This window comes from Callorhinchus milii, unplaced genomic scaffold (assembly GCF_018977255.1).
Source record: "Callorhinchus milii isolate IMCB2004 unplaced genomic scaffold, IMCB_Cmil_1.0 Scaffold5, whole genome shotgun sequence".
Taxonomy (NCBI): domain Eukaryota; kingdom Metazoa; phylum Chordata; class Chondrichthyes; order Chimaeriformes; family Callorhinchidae; genus Callorhinchus; species Callorhinchus milii.
The window spans coordinates 60,452,322-60,479,208 of NW_024704746.1; the positions used below are offsets into that span (position 1 = coordinate 60,452,322).

At 43.2% G+C, this 26,887-nt stretch overlaps 2 protein-coding genes across 6 annotated transcripts in view; one reads left to right on the forward strand and one right to left on the reverse strand.

Moving 5' to 3' along the window:
* LOC103177010 (voltage-dependent calcium channel subunit alpha-2/delta-1) overlaps positions 1 to 26,887 on the forward strand; it is a 418,878-nt gene that overhangs the window by 16,367 nt on the left and 375,624 nt on the right. The gene's annotated exons all lie outside the window — the stretch shown is intronic.
* On the reverse strand, positions 15,787 to 20,063 carry LOC103177007 (retrotransposon Gag like 1). The gene has a single exon (XM_007890932.2). It carries the CDS (start codon positions 19,895 to 19,897, stop codon positions 18,440 to 18,442), a length of 1,458 nt encoding a protein of 485 aa, XP_007889123.1. The 5' UTR covers positions 19,898 to 20,063; the 3' UTR covers positions 15,787 to 18,439.

The window sequence follows — 26,887 nt, forward strand, 5'->3', positions numbered from 1 at the left end:
CTGTAGTTTGAGATGAACTGCTGATGTGAAAGGCACCGTATAAATGTAAATTTGTAATGTAAAAAGATGGCAAGGTTTCTAGTCAGAGAGGCCTAAAGAGATAAATTATTCTTAGGAGACTGTTGGGTGGCAGAGGGTGTTGAGTTCCAAAATTAAGAATATGTTTTTAACTACAATTTCTATACTGTTGCTTAATTATCACTGTCAATAATTAACAAACACAATTACATTTTGTAAAAACACAATTTTGCTCCCATTAATTTATCAGAAAATTCCTTGAGTTAGATTTTTTCTAAGAAAAAATGTAGGTTATTGATGGGGGGAAAAAAAACAATAAATATTTCAGTTATGTCTTTGGCTAAAGAGGTCCGAGGCCATATTTGTAGCATGTAGCTTCATTCTGAAGTATCTATTTTTACCATTATTTTTCTATTTATAATTTTAAAGTTCCTCCTCTTCTGGATCTTGTGAATAACTCGACTTGTCACAGTTGAACTACAATGCAAAATTACACTTGTATAGCGCCTTTCACGTCAGGAGGAGGTCCCAAGAAAACAAAACTACTTTTTTTCTAACAAATCTAATTTATAGCTAGTTAATACAGTAATAATAAATAATTCTTTCATTTGATATAATGCCTTTCATTTCGCGAGGTCGTCTCAAAGCATTTCATTGTAGAATTTACTGTAACATGTAGTGACGGTATTTATTGTGAGCAAAAATCAACAGTGAGAATCAATGTTCTATTTGTGGTGTATTATTTGTTAAATGATGCGTGAGGAACCTGCGGTGTAATTTTCTGCAGGGCTGCTTAATCCTCTGGTTGATATCCAGGTCCTGTCATGGTATGATGAGCTAAAGTGATCCATTCCCTTGGAACAATCTTCTGGGTTTGCATTGAGACTGTTGTGAATGTCCACATTTCCTTTGAGACCCTGGTTGGCATGGTTGAAGTGTGCCACAGTGTACTGCAGGGAAAAGCTGCTTGGAAATGCCATGAGCTAACCCAATGATTCCGTTAGCAATCTAAGTGGTGCCTGTAACTCACTGTCAGTTTCAGTACTGGAAAGAAATGAAAGCTATTTTGAAATTCATTAGGAAACAACAGCAGCAATAAACTCTGGGTGGATTAATGCATTTCATTATTTTTCTGCACTTTATAACTGGCAATTTTCCTGGATTTCAGGAGTATTGAATTATTAAAGTTTTCTGCTGAAGCAATTCAGTGCAGTCTATCCTTCATAATCAGCAGTAGGTCTTGAGAGGAAATAAAAACAAGGCTGATAGGAGGTGACAGGCAAAATCCTCTCCTAACTAAGAATCTGGATTCACGGATGAGATTCCATGCATATTGAAGCTCCTCATCTGAGCAATGTTGCTGACAAAGGCACAGAGCGGAGAGCAAGGTACTTGGCCATAGGGAGAATTGTCTTCCTGAATGGGTCTCATGCACATAGTAGGAAGCTGTTCCAGAGCAGCGTTGACTTGTTTATCCGCTGGCCCTTTAGCTTGAAAGCTGCTGGTGGTTCTTGTCAAGAGAATGTGAAAAAGAATAAGCAAAATAGAAACTTTAATTTTTTAAAAAAAAATATTAAAATGAGGGTGGTTATTAATGCTGCAGTGAAGTCCTTTTTCCATCCTTTGTGAGCATCGACCATTTTCAGTATCACGCCGTTAGATCCAAAGTAAACGATTTGCAGCACAATGTCTCTATAACTTTGTTAGTAACAAAGCGATAGCAACAAAATAATTGCTACTGGGGCGAGCTCTTATCTCGCAGCCCGTCACAAAGCCAACACTGGCGCAATAACTTGATTCCTCTGTGAAGTACAGTTGCATTGTGTTGGGATTTCCCATCCCGTAGTTCCAAATAATGATCTGACAATCCAAATATGGTGTAGTGGAGTTTTAATGGTTTTACAAAGGATAAGTATATATTACATCAATTCTCTAAAGGGGGAAATTTTAACAAACCTAGTCTTTCAGATAGTTACATGAGTATTCATTACCTAAGACAGACAGAGAACAAATTACTTCGATTAATAAGTTTTGGTAAATGTACTACCAGTAGAGATGAAGCCGGTTGCAGCACTGCTCCTTCTGTTTTCCTATTGTCAGTTCTCTCCCTCCTTCTCTCGGTTCTTCTTCTCTCTGTTCTCTTGTCCCCCTCGAGATCTTCCTACCTTTTTCCTAACCAGAGGTGGGACATTTATACTCTTTTTCCAGGGGCTCTTCCCCTAGATCCCCCCAATCCTGGTACTGCCACATACTCATATTAATTGATCCCAGGTCTGGTGCGATGTCTGACTGAGTATTGATAACGTATTTCTTTGTCTTATTTAAGTAAAGAGATCGATCAGGTTAAGCTAGGCCTGTGGCTTGTCTATTCTGTTTTCCTAAAGTCATTAGTAAATTCCTTACTGCTCACTGAAGTGGATATTCAATTCTTATCTGCGTCCTGTGATGGTACAACAACAACAACAACTTGGATTTATATAGCGCCTTCCATGCCGGACGGCGTCTCACAGCGCTTCACAGTAACGGATCCTGGGGCCGAGCCAGGGGGAGCGGGAGGAAGGTGACCAAAGGCACGGTCGAAAAGAAAGGTCTTCAGCCGAGACCTGAAAATAGGAAGAGAGGGGGTGAGGCGAAGGGAGTAAGGAAGGGAATTCCAGAGCCTCGGGGCATAGTGGCCGAAGGCACGGCTGCTGAGGGTGGAGTGGAGGACTCGGGACGAGGAGAAGGCCAGACTCGGTGGAACGAAGGCAACGGGCACTGTTGTGAGGAGAGAGGAGGCCAGAGAGGTAGGGAATGGAGGGATTTTAAGACAGGTTGAGGATCTTGAAGTCGATCCCCTCTGGGACAGGCAGCCAGTGCAGTCTGGCAAGGACTGGGGTAATCGGGGAGCAGAATTTGGTGCGGGTAAGAATGCAGGCGACAGTGTTTTGGATGACCTGGATTTTATGAATGGTAGTGGAGGGGAGACCGACGAGGAGGGCATTTGAATAATCCAGCCGAGAGGTGACAAAGGCATGGATCAGGGTTTCAGCGGCTTTTGGAGTGAGGTATTGGCAGAGACGGGCGATGCGTCGGAGGTGGAAGAAAGTGGTTCTGGTGTGGGACCGGATGTGGGGGAGGAAGGATAATTGGGGGTCGAACCTGACACTAAAGTTGCGTATGGGTTCGGAGAGTTTTAGGGGGAGGTCGGTAGGTGGAGGAGGTGAGAACCATAATCCTCTAGCTCAGGCAGCTTGCTCATTAGCTCGTGCCTTTTGAGGGTTACCTTCTGTCAGCTGGCAGGCCCTGTCCAAATCTGAAGACTTATTGCTGAGCTAAATGCTAGTGTCGACCGGTACCTTGGACTGTTACCTCTGTAGAAATGTGTGTCTGCTGTTGTTCCAAGGCTATTGTATTTATTCCTTCTACCCAGAGAGAACCAGATGTCCTTTGTCCTGTGACTGCCAACATTTAACATAAAAACATACACTTCATACAAATTCGCATAACATAAACCTGAATAATATTCCATTATAAATTCCTTATATTTTTATATTGCAACAATTGTAATATTTCAGAATGTTGAGGTGAAAATTGTGACATATTGAGTGTGAAATTGGCAAGTTTTTAATAATGATGATTAATATTCCTTGCACTTGAAATGGTGCCTCATCATTTTGTTGAGATGCCTCGAAGCGTTTTTCACAGGATCTGTGCAGTCTTGGAAGTACAATAATCTCTATTTGAAGAAAGCTTTTGTTTTTTTTAAAAAAAAAGCGTTTTCCTCTATCGTGCTCTCCCAAAGGCACTAATTTGTACCAGGGCATGGTTCTATTGTGCTCTCGCATACCTTGCTGAAATTGCCGATCTTTCATGCATGATTTCTGACACCAAGCACCGAGAGGCACTTAGACCAGAAGTTCACCTTTTGAGCACCTTCTTGAAAGGGTTACAAGAGACTTGAGGGTGTTTTGCAGCAACCCCCCCCCCCCCCACCCCAGCATTCCAGCTGAGATCTTCAGATTCCTCAAATACCAGAATCAATCGCAGCAGCTTCCTGGGCTGAATGGCTCAGGTCCACACAGCACTGTGACATATCCTGCTGCGCCATTAGGGAGCTCAGATGATTGCTTTTATACAGCGTGCAATTTTAAGACCCTCTTATAAGTCTCTGTACTTCTTTGAGGTGGTAATACTGCCCTTCAGAGGTATATTACATCCCCTTTTAGTTGTGCCAACATAATTCAGGTGTCACTCTGCTGAGGTATCATGCGAGCAATGTGCTTGTATCACTGCCTTTCAGTGCCTATTCCGTCTAACTGCTGTCTTTTTTATCAGTGGGTTAGACAGCTTAGTCCCGTCGTTTCCTCAAGCAGTACTTGAGAGACAGTGTTGGCTTTTCTACTTTATAATGGCAGTTTTACACAGACTGTGCAGCACGGAAATGCAGCGGCTAGTTAGACTGTGCCGATGAATAATAATAATCTTGCATTTGATATAGCGCTTTTCACGTCTTCTCGATGTCTCAAAGCGCTTCACAGAATAGACTGTAAAATGACCAATTTATTATTGTTTTTTGGAGGGATTATTATTAGGCTTGTGGAGTAAGGAAACTTGCCCAAGGTTTCGCCCTGCCTGGAATTGAACCCAGGTGTCTCACTTGCAAGGCGAGTGCTCTAACCACTGAGCTACAGAACTCCACTCCATGTTTGTACTCCACATGGGCCTCGAATGACGGACAGCACCAAAAAGCATAAAACAATGCACAGAGGTACGACCCCCACCCTCCCATATTGAGTATCATCTGAACCCTACATCACTATGGCCACCACTTCCTCACACCACCTTCTCCCTCCCCCAGGTTGTTGGTGGTGGATTGCTAGCACACTCACCAACATAATAATAATCCTTGCATTTGAAATAGGGCCTTAACACGTCTTCCAGACGTTTCAAAGTGTTTCACAGAATATACTGTAAAGTGAATTGACTGTATATTTTGCAGGCGAAACATGGCAGCCAATTGCGCGCAGCAGCGTCTCACACAGTCATGGATTGAGCAACCAAATTATTATTATTTTTTGTTTTTTGGTGGTGGCAGCTTTCCTCTCCTCCAGGCTCCCCGGCCATCTTGAAGTCGTGATTAGGTGCTATATCGAAATGCAAGGAATTATTATTATCATTGTTCATTAGGCTGATATCGGTTTGAAACTGTTCACTAATGCAGCCTCAGTATGAACGTTAGTGAAAAAAGTTTGTTGGTTAATTAAGTGTGCATTTGCCATATTCATAATTTTGCCATTTAAAAATTCCCATTGTAGAACACATCTAGTAATCCATGTGACTGGACCAATGAAAATGATGGAGTTCTGTAGCTCAGTGGTTACAGCACTCGCCTCTCAAGCGAGAGACCTGGATTCGATTCCTGGCAGGGCGAAATGTTGGGCAAGTTTCTTTACTCCACACCCCTCTGCTTACCTAGCAGTGAGTAGGAACCTGGTTGTTATTCGATGGTGGATCGCTTTTCTGGTGGTAATAATTCCTTTTTTAAAAAAAAGGGTCATTGCAATCCACGACTGTTTGTAGGACACTGCTGTGCACAATTGGTTGCCGCATTTTGCCCACAAAATATATGGTCACTTCACTTTACATTATATTCTGCTAAGCACTTTGAGACGTCTTGAAAACATGATAAGGCGCTATATCAAATGCAAGAATTAGTATTATTATAATGTATGGCTCCGTGAGCCAGTTAATGATCAGGAGTATTGTTGCTTGAGTGGACAGAGTGGCAGCAGAGCTCTGTGACAGCACAGATTCAGTACAGAGCAGGATTTACCCATCATTGCAGCAAAGAAATAAGGTGACAGGTTTTTAGCAATTGGCATCAGGAGAAAAGTTTAAGCCCTGTAATTAATCACCACCATTGCCGCTTTTTCTCCTATGTGTCTATCTATCTTTCTGTCTATTTATCTGATTATTTAAGTCTAAGGATGTTTGCCCGACAATGCGGCTATCTATCTGCTTGACCCCACGTGGGTCAATTAGTATCTGTCTGTTCTATTCATTTGTCTGTCAACGTTATGGAACTTTCTTTTGGCTTGGTGCAAGCTTCTATATCGGGTTCACATGGGTGGACTCGTCCAGTTTGTCAGGTCAGTGTCTGATTCATATTCTGTTTGCAGAGTGATCCGTTTCGCCAACAAAACATGCAGTCAATTTATTTTACAGTATATTCAGTGAAGCGCTTTGCGACATCTCGAAGATGGGATAAAGTGCCATATCGAATGCAACAATTATGATTATTATTATTGCTTCTAGCCCCAAGAGACTTTTACTAGTGGCAGCACTGAGCTGTTGGCAATATATTCATCTAAGTTAGAAACTTGGTGTGCAATATATTCGTCTAAATGTTGCTTTGTGTAAACCTTTATTGTAAATCAACTAACTGTAAGATTTTTTTTGCTTTGTTGTTTTTTCATTTCTTTTGTTTCACACCCTTGTGCTTTAAACAGTTACTGCTGATAATATCAGCAGGGAACATGCTTGGAGGAGTTACTGAGCCTGACATTGCGAGGGTGTTGAATTAACTTAAGCAGATGCAGTCATTAACCCAGGGTTACTCAATGATCGGTAGGTAATTTCTGTGTCCTTGCACTTCTCTCAACCAGTTCCTGGGATGATATCATCAGCAGTGCTCCGTGTTTTAAAAACAAAATGTAAAAAATAAAGCCTACAGAAAAGGACCAAAATAGAACAGACAACAAAAGAGTTTCGGATTTTTTTTATAAACCAAAAGAATTGCTTCCGACAATATCTAGAACAGTGAACTTCTGAAGAACTTAGCATTTTACAGCCTGTAAAATGTTATGTTCATGACGGTCGAGTTTCCTCTCAAATACGTCTTGTCTGTTGTGTGATTGATGGTATGTCTTCTGATTTGCCCCCTCTCCATCTCCCCATGAATTCCCCAGGGCATTTGGGTTCTCTGTCTCTCTCTTTCTCTCTCTCTCCGTTTGTTCTTTCTCCACATCAATGGTCCACTCCACACGTAGCCTAACCTTGTCCACTCTATTGCCGATGGTCCACTCTGCATTATCAACTTCTTTCACGTCCAATGACCTCAATGCAGGGAACCTTCACTCCCCTTGATAGTGACTGAAACCTTGATCTCTTCCAGGGCATTGAAAGCTGTGTTCTTTTCAATTCCTCAAGACAGATCTTTATCACTTGCAATAGCTGCCAACTCTTTCCTTTGATGCTCTACTTGTAATTCTTCAGTTATTGGCATTCTTGGCCTCACTATCTTCTTTGTTCTCAAATGGAATTCCCTTCATCTTCTCTATTACTTAAACCCAATCACATTTTCCTCCTTCAAGTTTATAATCTAGGTTGATGCGTCAACAACAACAGTTCCCAGCAACAACAATAGAAACAGCCCAGCTCCACCTCCTTGACCCACTACTCGTCAACATCATTAATCTCTCCATGTCATCTGGCAATGTTCCTTCCCCCCTCAAAACAGCCACTATCACCCCCACCTTAAAAAAAATCTTCCCTCGACCCATCACAGCTATCTAGCTACCGGCCCATCTCAAATCTCCCTTTCCTATCCAAGGTCCTTGAGAGAGCCGTTGCCTCCCAGCTTCGCTCTTTCCTCTCCTCTCATTACCTCCTTGAACCCCTCCAATCGGGTTTCCGTGCTGCCCACAGCACAGAACCTGCTCTGGTCAAGGTCACAAACGACATCCTGACCATGTGTGACCAGTGCTCCCTCTGCCTCCTCGTCCTCCTCGACCTCTCCGCCGCCTTTGACACCGTGGACCACTCAATCCTCCTCCACCGCCTCTCCTCCCACCTCAACCTTCAAGGTTCTGTCCTTGACTGGTTCAGGTCCTACCTTTCACACCGCCTCCACTTCGTCGCGGCAAACGGCTTCTCCTCCAGCCCCCGCACTGTCACGTGTGGTGTTCCTCAGGGTCGTTCCTCGGTCCCCTCCTCTTCACCCTCTACATGCTCCCCCTTGGTGACATCATCCGCAGACATGGGATAAATTTCCACATGTATGGGGATGACACCCAACTCTATCTCTCTGCCTCCACCCTGAACTCCAGAACTACTGGCGTCCTGACCGACTGCCTGTCCGACATCAAGTCCTGGACGAGGGCCAATTTTCTCCAACACAACGTCAGCAAGACCCTCCTGATTGGCTCGCTCCAGCGCCTTCGCACCTCAGGCGTTGGCAGCATCAGCCTTCACAGCTGCACACTCAACCTCACTAAACCAGTCAGGAACCCGGGTGTCTTGTTTGACCCTGAACTGTCCTTTCTTCCCCACATCCACACCATGACCGTCACTGCCTATCACCACCTCCGCAACATACTCCGCCACTGCCTCACCCCTCAGGCTGACAAAACCCTCACCCACGCATTCGTCACCTCAGGCTTGATTACGGGAACTCCCTCCTCATCGGCCTTCCCAACTCTTCCCTTCCCAAGCTGCAGATCATCCAAAACTCTGCAGCTCGTGTACTCTCACGCACCAGACTCCATGACCCCATCACTCCCACCCTCGCCTGACTCCACTGGCTCCCCATCCCCCAGAGGATTGAGTTCAAGATCCTTGTCCTCACCTTTAAGGCCATCCATGACCTTGCCCCCTCCTACCTCTCTGACCTGCTGACTCCCTACCAACCTATTCGCTCCCTCCACTCATCAGGCTCCGGCCTGCTCCATGTCTCCCGCCCAACCCACCCTACCATTGGTGGCCGGGCTTTCAGCCTCTCTGCCCCCACACTCTGGAACTCCATCCCATGGTCCCTTCGCTCCCTTCCTCTCTTGCCTCCTTTAAGGCCGGTCTCAAGACCTTTCTCTTTCGACCGTGTCTCCCTCCCACCTCTCTGCCTTCCCTCACCCCTACACCACCCCTCCCCCATGCTCGGGCCCCGACATCAGTCCGTTCAGCGCTTTGGGACGTCCTCCCGATGTGAAAGGCGCTCTATAAATGTAATTTTGTTTTTATTTATAAAGCACCTTTCAGCCTGCATTCTCACTCGCACTGAACTCTGTACCTCCATTATCCTTGTCCTTGTCAAACTCCACTGCCTCCGTCACAGCGCAGATCGATTTCAAGATCTTCACTCTTGCATCCCTTCACTCCCTGTCACCCCCCACATCTCCCCAACCTGCTCTCTCCCTACACCACTACCCGTTGCTTCTGCTCAACTGGCTCCGTCAGCCTCCTTCCCTGGACCCTCCACCCCACCATCGGCGGCCGTGCTTTCAGCCACTATGCCCCGAAGCTGTTGAACTCTCTTTCTAAATCCCTTTGCCTTGCCCACCATTTTCAGGTAGTTCTTGAAGACCTCCTCTTAGACTGCGCCTTGTGTCAGCTTCACCCTCCCCCGCCACTGTTAAGCACTCCGAAACATCATCTGGGGTGAAGGGTGCTATAGAAATTCAAGTTGTTATAGAAGCACAGCTCAAAGTGCTTTACACAGTTGACTGGGAACCTGAGCTCCGGGTGTTGATGGGGAATGAGTGGCCAAAAGCACAGATGAAAAAAAAGGGGCTTTGGCGTGTTTTGAAGGCAGGGAGGGAGGAACGGTCAGGGAGGATCAACTCTGAGATTAAGTTTCAGACAGCAGAGACCCAATGTTTAATCGGCAAAGGGCCTGAAGCAGACTGATGCTCGTTGAGTGGAGGAAGCGCCAGAGCAGTTGGTATTTCTGTAGAATGAGTCATCCTTCGAGTTGCCTGTTCTGGTGCTTCAGATGAATGTTAAGGATCCCACGACCTCAATTCCCCTGGAATGATGGTGGAAACAAACAATCCACTCAAAGACTCTGGGTAAAGTATGTTTGGCTACTTGCTAATACCTCAAATAGAATTTATACCATGTCTTGCACAGAGATATAGCAACATTTCTGAGTCGAAACATATAAATGAGAACAAAACGCAAAATACTGCAGATGCTGGAAATCTGAAAACAAAAACAGAAGTTGATGGGAACACTCAGCAGGTCAGGCAGCATCTATGGAGAAAGTAAAGTGAGTCAACGTTTTGTGATAGGATACCCCAGTCCTCACTTTCCACCCCACCAGCCTCAACATCCAAAAAATAATTCTCTGCCATTTCCGGCACCTTCAGCGTGATCCGACCGCGAAGCATATCTTTTCCTCCCCTCTCAGCATTCCGAAGGGCAGTTCCCTTTGTGACTCCCTGGTTCATTCCCCCATCACCACCACCAGTTCTTCTCCTCCCCCCGGCACCTTCCCAGGTCAGTAGGTGCAATACCTGCCCTTTCTCCTCCTCCCGTACCACTGTCCAAGGCCCCAAACACAGATTTCAAGTGAGACAGTGATTTACGTGTACTACCACCAATGTAGTTTACTGCATTCGCTGCTCATGATGTGGTCTCCTCTATATTGGGGAGACGAAATGCAGATTGGGCGACCGGTTTGCTGAACACCTGCGTTCTGTCCGCAAGCACAACCCTGAGCTTCCGCTTTCTTGCCATTTCTACTCTCCCTCCCAATCGCACTCTGACCTCTCCATCCATGGTCTCCTATGCTGTTCCAATGAGCCACAGCACAAGCTGAAGGAACAGCACTTCATTTATCTGCGGGGGACCTTACAGCCCTCTGGTCTGCATATTGATTTCAACAATTTCAGACCACCGCAGCTCACAGTCCCTGTCCCCCTCTTCTGTGACCATTAGTACATCATCTTGGTCCCAAACACACCCTTTCTCTTTGTGGTCTGCTTAATTTGTTGCAATCTCTCCCCCCCCCCCGCCTTTGTTCTGCAGTATTAACACCTCTACTCTCCTGCTTTGTTGCAACATCCCACCCCCCCTTTTGTTTAGCATCAATAACACCTCTTTAACCCACCACCCCCTGTCCTCTACCCCATTGTCTCCTTTGTCTTCCTTGCCCTACCTCCCCCCTCTCTGTTAGCCCTTAAAAGCCTCTCCCTCTCGACATGTCCCAGGTCTGATGAAGGGTCATGGACCTGAAATGTTGACTCACTTCCTTTCTCCATAGATGCTGCCTGACCTGCTGAGTGTTCCCATATAAATGAGATATTGTCTTCTCTTTCCTAGAACCCCAAGGTTACTGAACTTCTTCATTCCTTTTCTGTGGAAAAACTACAAATGTTCGCCTACAAAATACAGTCACTGCACTTCACAATAAATCCTGTGCAGTGCTTTGAGATGTCTTCTGGTTGTGAAAAAAATATTATTATTAGAAATGAGAACTTCAGCTAAACACTTCTTGACTTCACTTTGTGAACCACCGCATTTTCTCAGTGACTAATTTCATACCGCACTTTGACCTTTGTTTCATGATATCTTTCATGATGGACCTTTTGACCTTCACTTAGCCCTGAGACTTATCTTCCATGAAGGGCATTGTATAAATGCAAGTTACTGTTGTTTGGGTCTCAAAACAGTGGAGTTTTGTCATTTTAAGTAATGTAGTTTTATACAAAGTATGGATGAAATGTCTACACTTCGTATAAATGTTTTGTAGTGTCTTTGGTGTGAACATTATTGCCTTGAAGAAGTTATGAAATGCTTCTAATTTCAAGCTTATTTTTATTGTCTAACAATAATATAGTAAGGCTTTTGCATCATCCCGATACTGGGTACGCTTATGCGGACTGATGGGTTGCATTTCTCCCCTGGGCTCACTCTTTTGTGTTCAGCGTGGACAGCTAGTCTGCAGTTTCAAGCCATTTTAGGCCATAATCTGTAAGGAGATGGGCTATTAAAAGAAAAGGCTGTCCAAGCAGCTCCAGTACAGCTGTTTAACATTCCTGAAGGCGGGTGCTGTCAACAGCAGCGTGCACAGCACACTCAACAGAGCAGCCCATTTTGGGAATGTTAAGAACCTGCTTCTCTCATTGTATTTACATTTCAAGATCCTAACTTTAACTTTTGCTGCAATTGTTGCAAAGATTTGCTGCAATTGTTGCAAAGATTTGCTGAAAGTATTTTAAACACAACTCTTTTATATGGAAGCATTGTACGGACTCTCTTCGAAAGTATGTTGGGGGCTCAAAATGTACCATGACAGTTATCACTTTGTCTAAACTTACTGTCAATCTAATTAATCATTGAAGGACTTAACCCCCTACCACTTTCGGAAGGTTGAGCCAGCCCAAACATTTCACCGTTTTACGGAGTGCAGCATTTGAGTGCCAGTTTCATGGGATACAGTTTTACGATGTAATACCTTGAGATGAAGCCAGTGGCCACTGCAATGCCACACAGACTTTGTGTTTAATTATCAACTGATAGGTTTGACTACAATTTTCGACAAAGTGATCATATTGCAAGTCGCAACTTTCACCCTATAAGGGGTGAAACTGTGGTGCGTGACATTAACACTGACGATCATTATCACATTGACGAAAAAGTGTATGAAGTCAATATCTGCAGTTATCTTTGGGTCGGTGGGTGGATGCAGGGGTTGGGGGGGGAGGGTATATAGGGCACTGAAGATGTCCTCTTGACACGAGCTATATCAAATGCAGATGCAAAGATTATTATTTTATTATTCAGACACTTCATTCAGCTTGCAAACATATGCATTGATTACCCTTGTAGTCTGTCACATGTAATCCTCTGGTAATAAAAATGAATGGGCTATTCAACTCAAATGGAGCTCCTGATTATTCATGAGTTTCTATAGCACGAGGCTGTCACTAGAAACTGCCTTTAATTTGGATATAATTTAGAAAAAGCCTTATGAAGTCTCCGAGTGACAAAAGATTTGTAGTCTTAAGCATTGTCCCATGGGATCAGATTGCAGCGCCCCACATCCTCTGATTCTTAAAGTAACCGATTCCTGCTGTCGATGTACTCCTCTCTGAGGGGCAGCATTCAAGCAGCTTTTTTTTGGTATAGATGAGTATGATTGCTTGCTGCTGTGCTTTAGAAACACTGGGTTTCAAGCTTTGAATGAGCAATCGCTTGCCTTTCCACCATCTCCATTGAAAAAAAATGAACGTGTTGGCATGTATGGAGGGAGGGGGTAGAGGGGTTGTTGAAATTAGGGGAAAGGCGTTAGTGGAGTGAGTGTTGGGGGGGTGAGGGAGGTGAGGAAGCTGGTGGCTTGGGGGTAGGAGTGTCACAAGAGAACCGAAGTGTAGCCAGAAATTGGGGGACATTCAGTGTTGGGGACCGGGTCAGTTTCTTTTCGCATTTCTGTTCTCTTCAGCTGGTCGTCATTGCTGATAATCTCCCTCCCATTTGGTTATTGCTTCTTTATGTGAAGCGCTCTTAGACGTTACCCCACGTGAAGGGCGTTATGTAAATGCAAGTTATTGTTGTGTACTCCATACCACTCATCTCCCTTTGCCAGTTATTACTCCTCAGTTATTTTTGCTCTCATCCTTACCTGGTCTGAGCATTGTTGATTACCAGATTCAGAAGGCAGCTTCCAGTGGATCTGGAGGGAGTGGGGGGGTAATCCATGTTCTCAACTACACGCAAATATTGAACATGGAGCTTAATACTGTGCGCAGCACTCACAATATTTTGCTTAGGAGTGGACACCTCAACCAATTGGGGGTTGAGTAGGCCAGCCCAAGTAGCTTTGACTGCTGGAAGTTAGTGTACTGGCCAACAATCCCCCAAATAAAAATTGGTCACTCACTCCACGACTGTTTTGTGGAACATTCATGTGCGTAAATTGGCTACTGTATTCTGCCCACTAAATGCACGCAGTCATAGCACTTTAAATCTTGCACTTCCCATCCCACTATTGGTGGTCGGGCATTCAGTATCTCTGCCCCCACACACTGGAACACTATCCCGCAATCCCTCCGCCCCACCCCCCCTCCTCTCTTGCCTCCTTCAAGTCCCGTCTAAAGACCTTCCTCTTCGGCCACCAGCCCTCCACCCCGCCTGAGCCAACTCCCAGGTCGGGTCCAAAAACCCTAACTGCCCAGCGCCCTGGGACATCTTTCCGATGTGAAGGGCGCTGTACAAGTGTAATTTGTTGTTCACAGTAAATCCTGTGAAGTACTTTGAGACGCAATGAGATGCAGCATCACACACAAGGATTATAATAATAATCCCTGCATTTGATACAGCGCTTTTCACGTCTTCTCGATGTGTCAAAGCGCTTCACAGAATGGACTGTAATGTGAATTGACTGCATATTTGTGGGCGAAATTATTATTATATTAAGAATTTTAGCCATTTAGCCAGTGAACTTTGATCCAAAATAGGAAAGTCTACTCTGTGGAACGTCGAGCGCAGAGCTGTGAGGTGGTCTGGTTTCTGGCCAATGAGCCACAAAGGTGAGATCTTTGGACTGTGAAGGTTTCTGCTTTGATTCCAGAAGTAGTGCTCCATCTAGTGGTCTAACCAAGAATTTGGGGTGGGGGTGGGAGAAATCATCTGTTGTGATTAATCAAGTCAGTGATAGACTGGGAGCGCACGTCAGACCCTTGAGCTGTGATTCCAATGGTTTGATGTAACTGTCGTACAACAGGACTGGTTGGAAAGTTGGGCTCAACAGTACCGAACAGGTCATTTCCTTATATGGTGCTTTGCCTGCCTGCCTTCAGATGGCAGTTGACTGCTGCATTTGACCACAGAATCAGTCACGAAGCATGATAGAAATTACTCTCGAAGCACTTTGAGATGTTTTATGGGATGAGGAGCTGTGTAAAGTTGGTTCTTTTGATTGAAGAGACATCACATCTCTGTTGCAATGATGGCTGAATGATCAGTTGTTAAAATGTTCAACTGTGTTTTATGTTTTGGTTGAAAATTTCTTAACAATATGCGTGATGAATACAATGCAGCCGAAGTTGCTTTTGAGATGTTTCAACCGCAAACATATTAGCATCTCAGTACTTTTCCTATCGTAAATGGAGGAGGTTAATTTGCCGCATTTGAAAAACGATTTAATCCCATTGTATCTGTTCTGAAATAGTGTCATTTCCATCAGTAATTCTCTGCAGCTTTCAGCTCCAAACATCTCTGCAGCTTTTACCCATTGGTTTGATTCATAGAAGCTTTTAAAAAGTATTTTGGCTGCCATCATTGTTTGGGGTGAAAGAGGATGATGTACACATTTTTATTCAATTGGAGATGACATTTGAGTTGATCGGTATCTTATTTCCGGATCAAACATGCAATTCGAAACCTGGAGAATTTTGGATTGCAGGTTACAGATGCATTGTTTAAATCCATTACAAAATTTTGCAAATTTCATCCTGCAAGTGTATTCTTGTAGTACCTAGACAAATTGTGATTTTTTTTTCTTAATATACACTTGAATTTTGAATCAAATCTTATGCTTGTTTGTAATGTGTTATGTATGTTATTGCAAAGTGTAGACCTACACTTTACAACAAATCTTACATTCCCCCTTCTCCCTGCTCAGCATCCAGCACTGCCATCGTGCAGCACTCCGAGATGCTATTCTGCGTGAAAGGTGCTAGATAAATGCAAGTTGTTGTTGGTGACAGACACTATATCAAATGTAAGGATTATTATTAAGTTATTAAACAAAATATGCTGAGCAATTTGGGGAAAAAAAGCTGCTGGAATTTCCATTGATCTGTTGTGCGTGGCTGTGAGAAACAACATAGTTACAGACAAGTTGCTGCGAAACCCGCCATTAAATGTCCATGAAGTCTGTGCAGTATGAACTGTGAGTTTCTGTCTTACCTGACACAAGACTCTTCGAGGTTCATGCACGGGCTTGAGTGCAAATTAATGCTCTAAGATTACACCTCCGCAAGAATTCCCCAAGATGCACAACTAGAGTTTCGACAAAAGCCATTTATTATATGTTGTTCTCTTTGAGCGTTACAATGAATAAAATGCACACGATTCGTTCTGAGCTTTAGCAAGTGACAGCGCAGTACATTGGGAAAATGGGGTTGTCGGCTGCCTGGAGTCAGAGTTGGACGATCACAAGATCTTGATGCTTCGTGTCAAGGATTCCTAACTTTTACCGTTTGCTAAGCCTTTGTATAGGCTCAGTGCAGGAAGGTTTCAGCTAGCTATCTATCTCATATATTTAGGGGTTATTTACCTAAGTTTAAAACCAGTTTCTTTCTTAGCTTGGGGGTTTATTTTCCTAAGAATTGTCTCAATAAGTACTTTGTTCTTCTAAGTACAGTATTTGTCTCTTTAAGTGGGCATAGTTTCCTGTTTTTCAAGCTGATGCCTTCAATTTGTGCCTTTCAGCCTGTTACCTTGCCTCTTTATCAATGTGGTTGGTTTCCGAAATGACTAGCAGGTTTCCTGACGCTTGGCCATCAATTTCTACTCATCTACTCTAGGTTCAAACATGGTCAGGTGGTCTACCATCCCTGCCAGATATGGTTTCGCATTTGACAGTTGTTGGGGCGCTGGTTGTTGAATGTCTGGGTTTAATGATTGATGCACTGTTGAACCCACTTTAGCCGGATGCTGGTTAACCTCAGACCCTGGTTAAATTGGACAAAACGCTCCTGCTCCGATTCATTTGGATTCTTACCAGTTTTGCATATGCCGGTTAATTTGTACAAAAATCCAGTTAATCCAGAGAAAATACCGCTGTTGAATGTACTTCTGTGTCTCGAGGGACTCCATTCAGCCATGAGCAGCTCCAGGAATGGAGATGGGAGAAGTCAAGTTGCGATTGATTGACAGCGGACTCCAGCCATTCACAAGCGGCTGGAGTTGGGCTGTCAATCAGTGAGTGGGAGGAGGAAAGGGAAGCAAACAAGGGAGGGAATGGGTGGAGTCAAATCACGATTGATTGACAACTGGAGCCACTTGTGAATGGGTGGAGCCCATCTATTCACAAGCAGCTTCAAGGCTGACAATCACCTCGGAGCTGCTGGTAATTGGTCCCTTTCCTGTCCAATGGGAACAGCAGTGGGAGGGGGGGGCGGGGGGCGCTCCTCTGCTGGGCGGGAAGAGGTAATGGAACTTCGGCTAACCTCAGAGGCCACTTAAACCGGACAAAACGGCCAGCCCGACGTGTCCGGTTTAACCGGCTTCCTCTATATTTTACTTTTTAAAACGGGAATAATCTCATTCATCTCAAAAATATGCCTTTGATAATGTTTGTTCACTTATTATTGGGAGATCAACTACAAAAATCCCTCCAAAAAAACAAAAGATTACATTTGTATAGCACCTTTCACAATGGGAGGACATCCCAAGGTGGAGCCTGGATGTTATGAATGAATGCATATATGTCTCGGCGGTCTGCAGTGTGACACAGTGGTGGAGCCGGCGATGTTACTGAGGGGGGAAAGGAGCAGCGGGTCATGGCACAGATGTGAGGTATGTAGGACACTTGAGGGTTGAACAGGATGCTGAGGTTCCGTATTGGCTCCGTGAGATGTACAGTGCATCCATTTTTTTGCGCACAAAGGTCAGATACTGCAGGAGCATAGTCCTTGTCCAAGTATATTTTTTTCTTGTCTCTCCATCTCGAGGAGGTCTATAGTGTTGCGATATGGATGTATCTTCATCATTTGCTTGATTTGAGCCATATTATATGGTGTTTTGTCCCCGAATGCCTTGTTGAATCTCGTATGATTTATCAGTTTCCAAGGAAATTTATCGTTAATCACCGTCTTGATTTCCTTTCCTTTTCCATCAGTCGGAGAGGAACACTTCTAGCTCTCCCCAGTAGATTCAGAAAGGAAATTATTTAATCTCGGAACCTTTTACTACTACCTGAAGCTGCATCAATGCTTTCCTCTACAACCTTGTGGAACATAACTGTTTTGGGGTTCAGTATTTTCACAATAGGGGTTGGCTCATGAAACTTGTTTTGCATAACTTTGGTTGTTTAGTGCCCACCTTCCATTGTACTAAATCCCCCTATTGACACTCATAGGGGATAATTGTCTATTACTCTGCTTCATCTAACTCCTTGATTATGTCTTGGGTTATTTTACAAATTCCCTCTCTAACCTCATGTATCGATAGCCCTTGATTGCAGTTCAAAGGGATTTTCATACTTCCACCAGTGAATATTTGGAATGAGCAACATCCTATCTTTTCACAAATTCTATTGTTAATTCCCATAAAGATCCAAAGTAACATTTCATCCCATCTTTTGTGCATATTTAGACATGCTTGACTTAGAGCATTTTTAATTATCTCTACAGTCCTTCAAATCTGTAGGTGGTGGGGCATATGTGAATTTCTATTTTTATACCCAGTAACCTTACAACCTCTTCAGTCATTTCTTCTATAAAGTGCCAGCCTCTGTCAAGTGTGTTCATCAAGCCATATCCTGGTAATACTCTTGTCAGTTAAACAGCAGATTTACCCCTCTTCACAGCATATGCAAGAACAAACCCTGGTGTATGGTCTACTATCACCAGCAGGAATTGATTATTACTGCGAGTCCTTGAGAGCGGTCCTACAATGTCTATTTACATTTTGTTCCATCTTCTTTTTCGTCTGTCTATTCATTCTCTTGTTCTTCCTCAATCTCAAATCTGCTTAGCTCATTTTCTTCTATTCCATTTCTAAGTTCAAAACTTATTCGTTGGTCATACAATAGAGATTCCCATTTTTTCCATCGACATTTTAACGCTTTATGATTTCTTTGGCTTTCCCGGGTTACACCAGCTAATTCAGGATAACTTGTCCTTACAGTTATTTTTTCTTTACTGGTTACCATCTGACAGGTTTGTTTCAGAGTGCAAAATAAGGTAGCTAGCAGCCTTTCATCTTTAGCAAACTTTTTCTCTGCTTTTGAGAAATTAAAGCTAAGGTATTTAAGTGTCTCTTCTCCAGTAACAGACTTTTGTTTTACTGCAGTAACGCTCGAATCTTTGCTTACGTAAATGTCCAATATCAAACTGCTTTTCGGTTTCCTAGTGCTGTGGGGTACAGCCTTTTGAATGTCCTGCTGTAATTGGTTTAAGCATTCTTGCGCATTTGTGTCCCATTGGAACGGTTCTTTATTTGTTAATTTGAACAATGACGCAGCTTTGCCAGCATAATTTATAACGAATTCTCGGGCAAAATTAAATTTTCCCAGTACAGATTGTAACTCTTTTCTGGTCTTGGGTGGCTTTACCTGGCTGACTTCCTCTTTAAATTTTCTTGACAGTCTGTCCTCAGTCTCACTAATCTGGTGTCCTAAAAAATCTACCGCATATCTTCCAATTTGACTCTTTCTCAGATCTATTTTGAGCCCATGGTTATCCAACTTCTCCAATATCTGTTTTAGAAGCTTAATATGACTTTCAGCATTGTCATTGGAGAAATGTATAACCCCCCCAAAACGCGTTATTTTTGGATTGTCGTCCAGAACCCTACGAATCGCCTCATTAAAAATAACTGTGCTGTTACACCATCCCTCTGGCAGCCTGGTCCATTGATATTGCTGACCCTGATAGGTAAATGCTGTCTTAAACTGGTCCTTCTCAACTATAGGAATAGACCAGAATCCGTTTGCGATGTTTAGCGTAGTGTGGTATTTTTCCCTTGTTAATTTCTCTATGCTCCCGTGTGAGGAAATGGACTGTCCTTGTTTAGGATTTGTACATTCATTTAGTGCTTTGCAATCTAACAGTAGTCTCCAAGAACCATCAGGCTTCTTTTTCAGGAAAATTGGGGAGTTTGTAGGTGACCGGCATTTCTTGATCACCCCTTGTTCCATTAAATTGTTTATTATCTTCCCAATTGTCTCTTTATCCTCCCGTCGTATTTTATACTGTCTTTGTTTGTGGTGAAGTTTTCCTCTTATCTCTGCATTAGACTTTACCTTACCACAATCTGTTAGGGATTTCGCTAGAATTTCTCTTTTATTTAACAATAATTCTCTCAATTTATCTTTATTAATATTAGTTTTGTCTATTTGATTCTGTATAAGCTTTTCAATATCAAACTCAAAAGCACTTTGACTGATCATTCTGGGACCCCGGGCGAATCTTGTCTTTCATCTCACTGTGCCTCAACACCTTGAACTCATAATCTTTATCTGACGTCCTGTAGAGTATTGGTTCAACCACTTATCACAAGTGATAGGATCTGGGTTTGATTCCTGGGTGGGGCGAAACCAAAGGCAAGTTTCCTTACTCCACACGTCTCTGTTTACCGAGCAGAATGTAGGAACCCAGTTGTTTGTTGATTGGCGGATGGCTTTCCGGGGGTAATAATTCCTTAAAAACAAAATAATAATAGTTTGGTCACTCAATCCAGGATGGTTGGTGGGACACTGTTATGCACAATTGGCTGCTGCATTTCATCCATAAAATCAGTATATTCTGTGAAGCGCTTTGAGATATCTAAACAATGTGATAAGCCGCAATATCAAATGCAAGGATTATTCTTACAGTAGAAACACGGTTTACGGTCACTTCAGAAATCCAGCCATCTCACCATTGTGGGCACATTTTCACAGTCTCTTTCATTGTCTATGTTAAAAGATAGGCTGTCTGCTTCAGTAAACTGGGCACCTCACTATTCAGGACAACAGTCATTGATCGCGGCTGCTACAGGGCCCTCCTCTGCTTCAAACACGGTACAAATACCCCCCTTGCTACTAACCTGTACACGCAGTGTGCTAGGCCTCGGGCTTCTTGGGCTGTTTGCTCGACGCTAATACTGTGGGCAGAGTGGGCTCCAGTCGCGCTGCACGGTTTGGGGAGGATTGGGATCGCAAATTGACTTTGCCTGTGGTCTAACCTGAACTCCTGCTACCAATTCTCGGTAAGTGCTGTATTCAGAGCGTGTGGTTTGTGTGTACATTGTTTGTTTTGATTTAGTGACTGTTGACAAGTGTTGTAAACTTGCCACCACGGAAAGAATTGTGAGTGAGTGAGAGAGTGGATCTAATGAAAAGCAGTAAGGGCAGAAGTCATAGATAGTTAACTGTGATCTGTGGCATTGGCAGAGCACAACTATAACTTCTTACTCTCATCCTGTAATCTCCCATTAAAATTTTGCAGTTCTACAAACAAACTTTCCTTAGTAATCATCATATTCCTGAAAGACTCATTCTCCTGTTCTAATCTTTCAGTTTCTCATTTTGCATTTACTAATTGACTCTGGGACCTGTCTATTTGCCATCGTCAGGGCCTGATTACCTTTTGCATTTTCCAGTACCATATTGTTCTTTCTGCCTCTTCGTTTAATTGTGTAATTTGGGATTCCAGTTCTTCCATCTTTGTCTCGTTCTGTGTTTGATTATTATTGTTAGTTTTGTATTCTTCTAACGGTACTGTATTATCTTCCTTCAATCGACCTAATAAGTTGATTAGGTTTCTTATCAAGATCGCCTTCTGTGTATTTTTTTAATGCCCGATTGACAGCAGTCATTAAAACGTATGGTTGATTTATATCACTCATGATCAGGGCCAATAGAAAATTGCAGAAATATTTGCCAAAAATTACAGTGAATATTTTGTGGGGAATTGCAGGGTGTTATTGAGAGGCACATTTTAAACTTATCCGCCTGCACTCTACGGTTACTCTGAGCTCTGAGCTAACTGCCCCTCCCTCCACACTGGCTGCTTTCCGACCATGGCTTCAGCCGCCCTCCTACCTCTCTGCCCTCCCTCATCCCAACCGTATCCCCGCCCCCACGCTCGTTCAGTGCCTCGGGACGTCCTCCCGACTTGAAAGGCGCTTTACAAATGTAATTTTGTTGTTGCTTGCTGACACACACACAGTCAAACGCATTAATGGCGGTGGGCTGCAGCTCCCGCCATATCTCCTTGGCAACCACCGCGGCCTCCTGCCCAAGCTCCCACCCACCTCCGCGCCGCCCATTAGCCTCTTTTGCTCCAAGCGCAGCCCGCCATTGGATGACGGTGACGCCGGTCAAGATCGCTCACCTGCCGTTGTGGGTTGGCAGTAAAATAGTTTGGTGCTGTTGAGTAACCTCTATAGCACCAACCCAAACCCCGCAATTTTCCACAAAAGTTTCAAATTTCCTCACAATTTTACCCCCCGCAGTTTCCACACTTTTCTGTGGTTTGTGAGCTCCAGGCCAGACCACGGTGTGTGAGCGCCTCCATCGATTTTTATTGGTCAAGAGCGACAACATCGTCCGTCCCTGAGGCAAGCGAACAGTCTGCTCTGGCCTGGAGCTCGGCCCACTCGCACACCATTGAGATGCGTTTTTACTGCCAATCTCCATTTTTTTCACTTTATTGATAGAAACTAAACATGAGAAAATAACATATATTAGCTTGTTGCAAAATAGAATTATTAGTTGCTTCTTTAACAACAACTGGGTGGCCCATTTTTTTGGGGGTGGGGGGACACCAGCACAGCCCCAAAGGGCCTGGAGATCCGGGAAAATAATTGAGCACCGGTGAGCTGATTGCGGGACAACAGGAGCTCACAACCTCCTGCCTCTCAGAGCCCAACACTACACACAGACAGAGGGAGAGAGACACAGAGAGAGACGCACACTCACAGACACAGAGAAACACACATTCTCAGAGAGAGAGCGAGACACACACACAAACCCATATGCACAAAAAGATAGACACTTACACATTCAAATAGAGACACTCATAAACACGCACACATATAGAAGAGAGACACACAGACACAATCAGAGACGCTCACAAACAGACACGCATACAGAGGAGAGACACATTCATGTAGAGAGAGAGACAAACAGACACACACATAGAAACACTCACAAACACATACAGAGAGAGAGACACACACACACTTACATAGACACTCACAAACATACAGAGAAAGACATACTCACGTAGACACTCACAAACACATGCAACACGCCTGATAATAATCCCTCAAAAAAAAACCAATGATAAATTGGTCACTTCGGTCCACAACTGTTTGTGGGACACTGCTGTGCGCCATTGGCTGCCGAGTTTCACCCACAAATATACAGTCAATTCACTTTACAATCTATTCTGTGAAGCGCTTTGAGACGTCTAGAAGACGTGAAAAGCGCTATATTAAATGCAAGGATTATTATATTATTATTAAGGTTTCACCCTGCTGGGAATTGAACCCAGAACTCTGTTTATAGCGAGCGCTCTAACCACTGAGCTGAAGGACTACCCCATATATACCTCAAATACATCCCAATGTACCAATATATACCCTAAATACACCCCAACATATACCCCAAAAACACTCCAAACATATACACCAAATACACTCCAATATATACCCTAAATACACCCCAATATATGCCCTAAATACATATAGGGTGTATATATATAAACTATATTATATATATTATATATAGTTTATAGCGGATTCCTCTGAAAAATTTTGGCCATACTTTCCTATTGGCCCAGTTCATGGAAAACAATAGTAATACTTTCTCCGTCTCATCTTTTCCAAAGGTCTTGACATTTTTCTACAAACTTATACCATTTGTTCCACCTGTCGCCAGCCTCACTAGGGGTTGTTAACCCTCCTTCCCATTTTAAATTCATCTCATTTTCTGATTCTGCGTCCTCATGTTCAGAAGCAGTCCCCATCATTGATACTTCAATCTCCTCTTCTACCATTTTATTATCACTCTACCAATGCCATTTTATACATTAATCTGGTCATGTAATCATCAGTCCTCTCACATTCTTCTGGCCCACTATCAGTCTAGTACTCTTGTTTCAGTATCACTGTCTTCTTTTAGTCTCACTATTCTCTTATTTTTCTTACCTTGTTTAAACATTTTACCTAAAACAACCTTCAACCCTTTAGATGTTTAAAAGGTTCCAATTCAATGGTTATCTTATTTTGGGCTTCCCCCTGAAAATTATACTATTTCGCCCACAAATATACAGTCTATTCACTTTACATTATAATATTTATTGTTGTACTGAAATGTATTTTCTCATAGTACAGCTATGTTTCTTAATATTACATTCACTGCTTCTCATATTATTAATACGTCTTACGGAGTCTTTTGTCTCATGACTCGAGCCCCAAGTTGGGCACCAAATGTCACAAGACTTTTTGGAGAGAGGAAAATGAGTTAACGTTTCAGGTTGATAACCTTTCGTCGAAAGTTTATCGACCTGAAACGTTAACTAGTTTTCCTCTCTCCACAGATGCTGCCTGACCTGCTGCATGTTCCCAGCGACTTCTGTTTTTATTTCAGATTGCCGGCATTTGCAGTATTTTGCCTTTTGTCACGAGACTCTTTATGGTTCTCGCACAGACTTGAGTGCAAGTTAATGCTCTTACGATTACACCTCCGCAACAATTCCCCAAGATGCACAATCAGTTTCAACAACATACATTTATTATATGCCTTGTTCTCTTTGAGCGTTACAACTAATAAAATGCATACACTTACGATTCGTTCTGAGCAGTACGTCGGGAAAGTGGGGTAGTCTGCTGCCTGGTGTCAGAGTCGGACGATCACAAGATCTCGATGCTCTCTGGACCGTTGTGTCAAGGTTTCCTAGATTTTACTGTTTGCTGAGCATTTTGTATAGGCTCAGTGCAGGAAGTGGTTTCAGCTAGTCATCTATCCCGCATATTTGGGTCTTGTTTACTTAAGTGTAAAATCAGTTTCTTTCTTAGCTTGGCGGTTTATTTACTAAAAATTGTCTCATCAAGTGGTTGGTTATAAGAGTTTGCCTCTTTAAGCGTGACCTAATTTCCTGTTTTTCAAGCTAACGCCTTCAGTTTACGTCTTTCACCCTGTTATCTTGTCTCTTTTTCGATGTGGTTAGTTTCTGACATGACCAGCAGGTTTCCTGTGCTGACTTCTTCCCTGATGTAGTGAGAATGTGAGTGGACCAAAATGCACCAACACTAACTTGTATTTATGTAGCACCCGTCACATGGATAATGACTCAGAATGTTTCACCGGGTAGTTGAGGAAGTTAACAACGGTGGGGAGGGAGGGAGATGTTTATTTTGTTGGTGCTTTATTAGAGTTTGGTAGGAAGACTTGACACTTTCAAATCCTGCCTAAAGACCTTTCTTCTTGATCATGCTTATGGTCACCTCCCACTTCCCTCTCCCCCTGGCTCGGAGTCATACTCCACCACTGTCAAGGGCTCCGGGACACCTTCCTGGGAGAAGGGTGCTATATAAATGCAAGTTGTTATTAAAAGTTTTGGCAGTACCCCAACGCACACTCTGAGGTCCCTGAGTTTACACTCACACCAATTTGCGCCAAATATTCTCTGGAATTAGGTAAGCAGGGTGTGTCCCTCTGGGGAGAGAATACACATTTTATTGCTGGTACAGAAAAATTTCCAGGCATAGGACATAAGACATGCATGGAACTCTGTCTGGCTTGGATACTCTGAAGCATGGTGATTGGTTTCTGTATCTTGTCAAGCAGAACAAAATAAAATAATCAATAATAAGTCATTCTCATTAGTAGTTCAAGGAAGCAATGCTCAAAACAACAACCTCTTGTCTAAACCAAACCTTGACCTCAGCATATCCTTGACCGATCCGCAGAACATGGGCTGACAAGGTTCTCAGTAAAGTTGGAGTTGAGGTACAGTTCAGCCATTCTGATAGAATAGCGGAACAGGTTTGAGGGACTGAATGGCCTACTCCTAATTCTTTGTTCCTAAGACTATCTAGCTTCAGTACTGATACCAAAAGCAACCTACATGCCCACAGAGGGATCTAAATACAGATTTGTTTCCACAGATCATTGGCAAATGAAAGGTTGTGCTCCTCTCAATGAGAAATACAGACTAATTCTCAGGTGGTAACAGAATCCTCCTTCCTGGACTCTCTTGGTGCAAAAAGACGTGTTCATACATGAGATTTCTTTAAAGACTGAACAGTGATGATGTGATTTCTCTCCCCCGCCACCCACCAAAAGGCTTGGTTCTGAATGTCATTGGTGCCATCATTCTTCATGTAAAATGCACATTGAACAATTGTCCAACTTGACTTATTTCACCGCTCGTTCTTTAGAACTCTGTTCACTGACCTATGCTGTTTCATATATATGTTATTTCCACCTTGAACGTGGAATCCCATAACATAGTTGTTAGCTCGCTCGCCTCGGAAGGGATAGGTCCCGGGTTCGATTCTCGGGTGAGGCAAAATGTTAAATGGGGTGTAACATTATTCCACACGCCTCTGTTTACCTAAACGTAAGTAGGAACCTGGTTGTTAGTCGATTGGTGGTCGCTTTCCAGAGGTAATAATCCCTTTTAAAAAATTTGGTGTCTCAATCCACAACTGTTTGTGTGACACAGCTGTGTGCAATTTGCCCACGTTTCGCCCAGAAAATATACAGTCAGTTCTCTTTACAGTATATTCTGTGAGGCACCTTGAGATGTCTTGATGACGTAATAAGGTGTTATATCAAGTGCAAGGATTATTTATTCTTATTTTTATTTCTTTGCAAACTAGACTTGTTTCTTTATCAGCAATGCTATCATCAAAGTGCAGTTACGAGCACTTTTGATTCCCTGACTTCTTTTATGAGCTGTTATTATAGATTGTATTTTTTCACTGCTGCAAAGCTGACCTGCGAATTTTGATTTTAAATTTATAATAACAATAATCTCTACATTTGATATAAGGTCTTCCACAGCAGGATGACATCTCCAGACTAAGTAGCAAGAATGCAGACCATTATACAGCACAACCAGGATTAAGTGCAAAGGCTGTAACAATGCAATGATTGAGAATGGAATTTAAGTACCAAGAGAAGTTTCCAACTATCCAACAAAGTGAACCACCATATTGGTGGTGCGAAACCTTGTGCTGGAGAGAGCTTGGGCTACAGATCTTGTGGAGTCCTGTAGTTTAGTGGTTAGAGTACTCGCCTCGCAAGCAAGAGACCTGGGTTTGATTCCTGGGATACATTGAGCAAGCTAGCAGTAAGTAGGAACCCAGTTGTTAAGTTGATTGGTAGATCACTTTTCCGGGGTAATAATTCCTTTAAAAAAATAATAAATTGGTCACTCAATCC

Coding starts and splice junctions, on each gene's coding strand:
- LOC103177007 (XM_007890932.2), bottom strand. CDS start 19,897: ATGATCAGTCAAAGTGCTTTTGAGTTTGATATTGAAAAGCTTATACAG.